At 50.5% G+C, this 9,717-nt stretch overlaps 1 protein-coding gene across 4 annotated transcripts in view; it reads left to right on the plus strand.

Moving 5' to 3' along the window:
- SCARB1 (scavenger receptor class B member 1) overlaps positions 1 to 9,717 on the plus strand; it is a 74,855-nt gene that overhangs the window by 42,227 nt on the left and 22,911 nt on the right. For 3 of the 4 annotated variants that reach the window (XM_007448649.1, XM_007448650.1, XM_007448652.1), the window contains exons 4-7: positions 1,679 to 1,882; positions 4,273 to 4,368; positions 6,222 to 6,337; positions 8,291 to 8,457. In XM_007448649.1, the coding sequence (XP_007448711.1) occupies positions 1,679 to 1,882; positions 4,273 to 4,368; positions 6,222 to 6,337; positions 8,291 to 8,457 (583 nt within the window). Of the gene's footprint in view, positions 1 to 1,678; positions 1,883 to 4,272; positions 4,369 to 6,221; positions 6,338 to 8,290; positions 8,460 to 9,717 lie in introns of all 4 variants that reach the window. The other variant, XM_007448651.1, reaches the window with a different exon arrangement.

Below are 9,717 nucleotides of genomic sequence, written 5' to 3' on the forward strand. Positions count from 1 at the left end.
GCCATGGCCGCTGAGCCTGCGCGTCCGGAGCCTGTGCTCCGCAACGGGAGAGGCCACACCAGTGAGACGCCCGCGTACCGGAAAAAAAAAAAAAATAATAACAAAATCATTCTTAGCTCCCGGACTGTACAAAAGCAGGCGTGGGCTGGCTTTGGCCCACGGGCCATAGTTTGCTGATTTCTGGTGTAGATTCTCCCTGCAGGAATCCTCAAGAGCCCAGAGCAGTGGGTTGCCTTTTGGGGGAGAAGAATAGGAAGAGGGGGGTCCGGGGTTGGAGAGGGACTTTTGTTTTGTGTCCTTTTATGATTTTTAAAAACCATCTATTTATTACCTTTAAAAAAATCATGATGTAAAGGAGACCCTTGTGAGTTCCCATGGAATCAGACCTCTATGTTTTAGGAAATGCTGGCTCTGTTCCCTTTTCTACAGGTGGAGATTAGCTTTTGGATGAGGTGCCTTTAAAAAATAAACCAAGCGCCGAGACAGTATCTCCAGAGGAAAGCAAAAATTAGAAAATAAATTCACCTAAATTCCAAGCACCCAGATATTGGGTAGAACAGATGCTTGGGGTCTTGGAGTTTGGGAGGGAGATGATAAGGAAGCAGAGTAGAGTCTCCATGAAGATTCTTTTGGTTACAAGGTTATAGTAAAAGGTGCTCTAAATTGGCATAAGCAAAAAGGGCATATGTGGGCTCTTGTTACTGAAAGGGCAGGAGTTGGTCTGGTTTCAGATGTGGCTTGATCCAGAGTGCAAACAAGGTTGCCCGGATCTGTGATGGCTCCATGCTCTGGCCGACCTGCCCCTCAGGGTGGCTACAGCCTTGCACACCCCACGTTCAAGGACAGCCACAGGCACTTGCCCTCTCTACCCCACAGTCCCAGCCGATTGGCTCCTTGGGGCTTGTGGGCTGTGACTGGGCTACATACACGTAGAGAGGAACGTTTCTTTCTTACTGTTTTTTTTTTTTTGCGGTATGCGGGCCTCTCACTGTTGTGGCCTCTCCCGCTGCAGAGCACAGGCTCCGGACGCACAGGCTCAGCGGCCATGGCTCACGGGCCCAGCCGCTCCGCGGCACGTGGGATCTTCCCGGACGGGGGCACGAACTCGTGTCCCCTGCATTGGCAGGAGGACTCTCAACCACTGCACCACCAGGGAAGCCCTTACTGTTTTTTTAAAAAATATTTATTTATTTGGCTGCATTGGGTCTTGGTTGCGTCACGTGGGATCTTTCGTTGTGGCGCGCAGGCTTCTCTCTAGTTGTGGTGCGCGGGCTCCAGAGCGCACAGGCTTAGTTGCCCTGCGGCATGTGGGATCTTAGTTCCCCAACCAGGGATCGAACCCACGCCCCCTGCATTGGAAGGCGGATTCTTAACCACGGGACCACCAGGGAAGTCCCGAGAGGAACGTTTCTGATTGGCCAGGCCTAAGCCACATGCCTGCCTGTGGGGCTAGGGGTGGAGTTAACTCGGCCTGAACTCAAGAGCACAGGTGGTCCTATTCCTGAAGGATCAGGGAATGGATCCGGATGACCCAGACGCCCCGCATGTCCACTGCAGGGACCCTTCTAGGCCTGAACGTTTCTCTAGATGGGCTGTGCCTGAAAGCCTGGCTTGAAGTTCAGGGAGGACAGACCAGCTGTGTCTGGCCTCTAACCCGTGGTGTCCCCTGGCTCTGCAGAGTGCAGCAATGATGATGGAGAATGGGCCCATGAGCTTGAAGCTGATCATGACCTTGGCGTTCAGCACCCTTGGTGAACGTGCCTTCATGAACCGCACTGTCAGCGAGATCATGTGGGGCTATGAGGATCCCCTCATCCACCTCGTCAATAAATACTTCCCAAACATGTTCCCCTTCAAGGGCAAGTTCGGGTTATTTGCTGAGGTAAGTGTGGCCCAGTGAGAAGTTCAGGGCCTCTGTCTTGTCCTCCACTGACACAGCCTGGGAACCGGTTACCAGCTCGCTTTTGGAGCTGGCTGGGGGCCCAGGAGCTGTGAGTTGTAAATTACAGAAAATCTAACTCAAACTGGCTTAAGCAAAATAGAGAATTCATTGGCTTATATAATTGAAAACTCTAGGGGTGGTTTCAGATGCAGCTTGATCCAGGCTCAAATGATGTGACTGTTGCTGAAAGAAAGGGGAGTGGCTGCTGGGGAGGGAGGTGGGTCACACATGTCAACTATAGCATTGCTCTGAGTTGCCTGCTTTCTCTTAATCTTGACCCCTGGTAACCTAGTAGGGTCAGTGATTGGGATCCTGAATCATGATCTGATGTAGAGTCAGATCCCTGACCTTGGCTCCCTCAACCAGAAATTGTAACCAGCCCTCTGAGTTGCTCCAGCTTCAATCTCCTTTTGGGGCTCCGCTGATCTGGTGTTGGGGGCAGTGGGAGGGAGAAATCGTGATTCTGTTCTGGGCACATGATAGCTGCTCAGTACATTTTTGACTAGGATGACAGGTTCTTGGTGTGTGGGTAAGTTGGCAAGTTTAAGGTAAGTGACATGATTCTTGTCAAAGCAAACTGTAAACTTGTAAACAAATGAAAGTTATTACCAATTGAGTAGCATGTTAAAACTTATTTTTGAGTATGTATAGTGGAAATCCCAAAATAACAGTCCAGCAGTGACTGTTCAGTGTTCCTGTGGTGGTTTCACACTCTTCAGGGATCTAGAATTCTACTACTCTGCTCTGCCCTCCTGAGGGTGTGGTTTCCATACTCAAGATTACCACATGGTCCAAGATGGCGGCTAGAGCACCAGCTATCACATCCACATTCTAGGCAACAGCAGGAAGTATGAAGTGGTGGGAGTTTTAGGGGCAGTCAGGGGAGTTGAGGACAAAACAGCATGTCCCAGCTGTTTCCCTCTTTAGGAGGGAGAAAACCAATTTCCACTTGCTTTCCACTGCCCAGAACTTAGTCATGTGGCCACACTTAGCTGCAAGGCAAGCTGGAAAATGTTACCTTTTAGCTAGTGTGTTGATGCCCTGAGTAAGGTTTGGGTTTTGTTATGAAGGAGAAAGGGGAGAATGGACTTTGGGTAGTGACTAGCAGTCTCTGATACACTTTGTCTATTATAATTATTGTGTTAGTATCCTTTTGGGTGAGCATTTATTAATAATAATAACAACAACAATAATAATAATAACAATAATAATAATAAACCATTTTGAGTTCTTATTATCTCTCAGACACTGTGCTCAGCAGTTTTTACACATTAGCTCTTTTAATATTCTCAGTACCTCTTTGTAGAGGCTCCTGTTACTGTCCCCTTATATTGGCTACAGTTTGGGCTCATGAAGCTCTAAATGGACAGGTGACAGAATACACAGATATTAGGAAGCCAGAGCAGGCTTTGAACTTGGGCCCTGTTGGCTTAACCAGTCAGTAATCGATGTAGCTATTCGGCCACTAAACAACCCCTACTGAGTTCCTAATGGGTGCTACACCTTACATTGTATGGCGTCCTTGGAGGTAAAAGGGTGCTTTCCAGATTTGACCCAGCAGTCACTCATTTCTTTGTACGCTTTGCATGTTTTTGCTCTGAATTAGAAATCTTTTTCTAAGAAATACCCTCAGAGTGCCAAAGCCTGTGCTTCCTGTCTAGAAAGTACTTGATAAACGTCAGCTCCTGTGTGCCTGTATGCTTCAGGATACACCAGGTTTAGCAGCCCCCAGATCTCAGTGGCTTAAAACAACAAAAGTTTATCTCTTGCTTATATGCCATGTCCAGTGCGGGTGACCAGTGGGCCTCTGCTCTTTGTTGTCACTCAGGGACCCAGGCTGAGGGAGGCTCCAGCTGGACACACACTTCCCTGGTTTCTGTAGCAGCGACAGAAAGCACGGTGAAATTTGCACGCACTGGCTCTTAAAGCTCCCACCTGGAAGTGACAAACCACTTCTCTCCTCGTTGATCGTTTTCACTGATCAAAGAGGTCACGTGGCCATGCTTTATTTTAATGTGGGGGGAGTAATGGGGTGACCCTACCATTCACCTAGAAGGAGAACCAGACTCTCTAGAGTCTGGGAGGGAAGGTGGGACTCTCTAGGATGGATGCTGTCATCAGGGGAGTGTCCCTCCTAGAAAGCCCCCAAGTCTTCCTCCTCTTGACCCCCAGGTGCTGGGGATGCAGCGGTGAACAAGATAACAAGGCCCCTGTCCTCCGGCTGAAGAGAGAGCCGCCTGTAACTAAGCGGGCTGGCTTGACTACTGGTCCCCGGGTCCGTTGCCTCCATCCTGGGGCTTAAAGGTGTCATTCTCTGCCGTTGTCTGCAGCTCAACAACTCTGATTCCGGGCTCTTCACCGTGTTCACGGGGGTCAAAAACTTCACCAGGATCCATCTCGTGGACAAGTGGAACGGGGTCAGCAAGGTGAGGGCAAGAGGCGCTGGCCGTCCTGTACAGGGGCCGGGTAGGGATGGCAGGGGCTGCCAGGGCAGGCCGCCCAGTGCACCTCCTTCCTCTTAAAACGGGGGTTTGGGATTGACATGTACACACTGCTATATATAAAATAGATAACCAACAAGGACCTACTGTATAGCACAGGAAACGCTGCTCAATATTCTGCAATAACCTAAATGGGAAAAGAATTTGAAAAAGAATAGATACACGTATATGTACAACTGAATCACTTTGCTGTACATCTGAAACTAGCACAACATTGTTCATCAACTATGCTCCAATTAAAAAAACAAAACAAAACAAAAACAGGAGGGGGTTGCATCCGCAGGGAAGATGCTCTCAGAGTTGGGGATTTTACCTATGTGTAAGGCTCAACTAGGACTTCCCTGGCGGTCCAGGGGTTAAGACTCTGGGCTTCCACTGCAGGGGGCGCGGGTTCAATCCTTGGTCGGGGAAGTTCCACATGCCGCAAGATGCGGCTAAAAACAAAAACGAAAAAAAACCCCAAAACCCCCAAAATCTAGCTCTTTGCTCCAGGTGTGTGTGTGGGACATAGACACTGATTATTTACATGTATGCTGGGAACAGAACTGTTTCTCTGATGCTTCACTTACAAGAACGCTTCAAAAATATTACACTGATGATATAACCATCCATTGCAGTAAAAGATTATTGAGTAAAAAAAAAAAAATTATGCTAGAAACACAGGAAGACATCCGCATGAAAAAATAAAATAATAGATATAAAGTGCACTTTGTATGACTTCACACACCCAGCCCCACTCCCACCTGAGTCACAGAGGAAACCCAGAGTTATCAGCGTTGGGTATATTCTTCCTGTCTATTTGTATCGATTTGCACGTGCTGCATTTTTTTTTTTTTTATTCTTGGAGCAGAGTGAAATCATCCTATGTGCATTGTTTTGCAACTTGCCTTTTTTACCTGGTGGCCTTTTGTTATCATGCACGAGAATGATTGTGCGGTGGTGGTGCTCACACCTTCCAAACGCTTATCTGGGTGATGGTGGCAAAGACCTGAGTGGGGGCGAACAGGTTATTCCCCATCAGTGCCCGGAGTGGCAGGGTTACCATTTGCAACCATTAATAACCGTTCCGAATGGGCGCTACTGAAATTCTCTTTGGCTTGCTTTTTCAATATAAAAATGTACAGGGACTTCCCTGGAGGGCCGTTGGTTAGGACTCTGTGCTTCCACTGCAGGGGGCCTGGGTTCGATCCCTGGTCGGGGAACTAAGATCCCACAGGTGGCCAAAGGAAAAAAAAAAAAATATATATATATATATAAATGTACACATGCTTAAAAACCTTCTCCTAGGACAGAGGGGTAGAATGTGAGAAGTCTGTTTCCTTTCTGTGCAGGTCTCACTCCCCAGAGGCAACTACTGTTTTGAGATCTGGTAGCCACCATTATTATTTTAAATATTTTGCTTACTGGGCTACCTTCTAACCTGATCTGTTCTCAGGAAGTGTTCTTCCTCTCTGAGAGGTGAGGAGGTCAGTGTTCCCCGCTCACTGTGCTCCTTGGAGATGTGAGTGATGGGTCCATTTTACAGATGAAGTAACTGAGTCCCCAGCAAAGTTGCACATTCAGGGATCCATGGTTAGGGAGTGGGGAGCTGCAGTCGACAGTGTCTCTGGCTGTCTATACAGCCTGCTCACCTTGCACCAGGCTGTCTCTCCGAGGGGACAGGCTTCTGTCAATTGGGTAGTGACATCCCCCAGGGCACCTGGCCCGTGAAGTCACAGCTCCAAGTCAGGTAGGAAATGCCCAATAGCATTTCTTTAAGAGGCCTTGCGTCCCCACAGGTCAACTTCTGGCATTCCGATCAGTGCAACATGATTAATGGGACTTCCGGGCAGATGTGGGCACCATTTATGACTCCTGAATCCTCGCTGGAATTCTACAGCCCCGAGGCCTGCCGGTAATTGCCCTGATGTGGGACATTCTGGGCCTCCTGGGAAATCTGCCTTGTGGCTGCTCAGAGCAGAATCAAGTGGTTTGTGGTGTGAACTTGCAAAGCGCTTGTCTCTCTGTGTGTCCACTGGCCTTTGGCGCCATCTTGAATTCTCTTTGGTTGCACCATGAAGGGCCAAACGCCAATCACTGGTGCTTTTGCAAGGCCCAGAGAGAGGCTGCTGGCGGTTGTTGGAGCTCGGTCGTGGTGGGCAGGAAATGGGCAGGATTGCAGGGGACCGTGCGATAAGGCAAGCAATGGGCCCCCTGTGCTGTTGGCTTGGCTGCCCTCATTTCCCATTGGGTGCTGTGACATCTGGATGCCTCTCCTGCAGCCCCTCCAGTCTCCAGAGTAGCAGCCTCGGAGGTCAGCTTGGGGCTGAACAATGGCGGTGGCCCCGGCCGAGGGGTGAGAAGAGACAGTGGCTCCTAGAGCTCTTCTCTGGGTGCTGGCCTGTCCTCGGCTTCTCTGTTCAGACCACTCTGGAAAAAACCTTTGCTTGGGATCTCACTGATGTGAACTCCGACCCACCTGCCTCCCCAGCAAACCCTGATGGAGCCCTGTCTCTGCGAGGCACTGGGGTCCCCGCAGAGACAAGATGGGCCCCGTCTCTGTTCCCTGGGAGTCATGTCCTGGCGGGGGACTCAGGCCCACGCACTCCAGGGGAGTGTCAGAGAGCGGAGGTGCTTTTGCTGTGCGTGTGTTCACTTCTTAAAATCAGGAATTTCAACCTAGAGGAAAGTTGCGAGAATGTGCAACTTTCTCCGCATCGCCTTCCCCAATTTCCCAGTTGTTTCTCTTTGGCCCCTTCTGCTTTATCCTCATCCCACACTTCTCTCTTTCTCTCTCTCTCCTTCTGTATATTTTTCCTGGACCCTTTGAGAGTACACTGGACGCCTAAATACTTCAGTGGGTGTTTCCTAAAAACGACATTTCCTTACATAACCCCATCATGTCACCAAAATGAGGACATTTAGCATTGACGTGATACTATTGTCTAGGCCAGCACTCTCCAATAAAAATGTAATTCAAGTCCCATCTGCAGTTTAAAGCTTTCTAGTGGCCGCATTAAAGAAGAGTAGCGAGAAATAGGTGAAGTTAATTTTAATGATGTTTTGTTGGACACAGGAGATCCAAAATGGTATCATTTCACAATGTGTAAACAGGTGTAAAATATTGAAGAGCTGTTTTCCATTGTTTGGGGGTATCAAGTCGTAGAAATGTGGAGTGCATTTGACACATAGGGCTGCATCCTGACTTGGACTGGCCCTGTTTCAAGGGCTCTAAGGCCACGTGTGCTGAGTGGCCCCCGTGGACAGCACGGGTGGAGCGGTTCTGATCCACAGCCCATGTTCGAGGTTAGACGTGCCTTTGAGAAATACGGCAGGGTGAGCAGAAGAGGGAATAGGGTGTCGGCCACGTTGCTGCTGCCTACGGAGCTGACAGCCGCACCGTGAACTGAGTGAAGAACTGAGGTCTGATGTGGGGATGAGGGAGGAACATTCCAGGCACCAGGAGTAGCAGATACAAAGGCCCTGGGGCAGGATGGAGCATGTGGGAGGAATACCACCTGTGGGGTGCAGTACAGGTAGGCAGGGGCTGGACCCTCTACAAGCTTGTGGGCCATGGTGAGGACATTAGATCTTATTCTAGATTAGACTGGAAGCAATTGCAGTTCTGAGTGGGGTCGCGATATATTCTGTCCTTGTTTTAAAGCTCCGTCTGCTTGCGGAGAATGGATTGGCGTAGGCGGGGGAGGCAGGGAGACCCATACGAGAGGTCATTGCAATTCGCCAGGCGAGAGACGGCGGCTGCTGGGACCCGGGGGGTGGCTGTGCCCGTGGGGCGTGGCTCAACTCGGGCCACCCACTTCCAGCCACTTCATTCTGGGGTGTCATCCTCCATCGTTTGTCCCCGCAGGTCCATGAAGCTCATCTACAAGGAGCAGGGGATGTTCGAAGGCATCCCCACCTTTCGCTTCGTGGCTCCCAACACCTTATTTGCCAACGGGTCCGTCTACCCGCCCAATGAGGGCTTCTGCCCGTGCCGGGAGTCCGGAATTCAGAATGTCAGCACCTGCAGGTTCAGTATGTGTCATTCCGCGGGAGGGCGGGAGGGTGTGGCCTGTAATGAGGGGCTTATCTGTCTGTTTACTCCATGGCCTCCGTACTCTTGATAATCCCATTAGGCTGGAGATAAATAGGGCAGCAGAAAGATAACCTGAAAAAAAAAATGCGCTTTGGGTATATCGGTTGCTGTCGTGATAAATCCCCACAAACCTGGTGGCACAAGTTTATGATCTTAAGCAGCCCCGTAGTTCAGGGGTCAGACACAGGCCTCTCCAGGCTAAGATGCAGGTGTCAGCGGGCTGCGTTCCTTTCTGGAGGTTGACGGGGACACTCCGTCTCTCTTGCCTTTCCCGGCTTCTAGAGGCCCCCAGAATCCCTCGCTCAGGTTTCCCTTCCTCTGTCTGCAAAACGGGCAACATCACAAGTCTTTGATCCCACTCCTGTGGTCACATCTCTTTTTCTGAAGCTCTTCTGCTTCCCTTGTCCAGTTTTAAGTGCCCTGGAGACTATATCAGACCCATCTGGATAATCTAGGCCACTGCTCCCTATTTTTGGCGGATTAGCAGCCTTCATTCCTCCTGCGACCTAATTCCCTTTGTCGTGTAACCTAACTTGTTCACAGGTCCCGGGGATGAGGGTGCGGACATCTTTGGAAAGGGCATCGTTCTGCCTCCCAGGTCACGATAGGTGGCTTGAGAGGGAGGCTTCGTGGGGAGGACCTTCCACACCACCTGGGGAGGGAAGGAAGCTGGCAGCAGCCTGATGGTTCCGTGAAATCTTGTTCTGCAGTTGTGGGCTTGGATGCGGCCCCTGGCGCTGGCACCGTCCTCTGACATCGTCAGTGTTTTCCAGCTGTGTGCCAGTCCCCGAGATGGCCCCGCCTCACATGCTCAATTTGGACACTTGGTTGTCAGCTCGATTTCCCTCTCCCAACCCTCATCCAGGTCGCCAGCAAGCCCCGTGCACCCTGCCTCCAAATTAACTCCTGCATCCTTGCTTTCTTCCATCCTGCCGCCTCGTGGTCCAGGGCCCTTTAGCTGGCCCTCCTCTTGCATTGTGGCCGCCCTGTGTACCATCCGTTTCCCAGACTGTCCAGTGCCATCACCGTTGGCCTCGTGTGGTTATTTAAATTGAAATCGGGGACTGCCCTGGCGGGCCAGTGGTTAAGACTGCGCTTCCACCGCAGGGAGCACAGGTTCGATCCCCGGTCGGGGAACTAAGATCCTGCATATGCTGCACAGTGCGGCACCCCCCCCCACCAAAAAAAAAAAAAAAAAA

The sequence above is a fragment of the Lipotes vexillifer genome, unplaced genomic scaffold (genome assembly GCF_000442215.2).
Source record: "Lipotes vexillifer unplaced genomic scaffold, Lipotes_vexillifer_v1.1 scaffold21, whole genome shotgun sequence".
Lineage (NCBI taxonomy): Eukaryota > Metazoa > Chordata > Mammalia > Artiodactyla > Lipotidae > Lipotes > Lipotes vexillifer.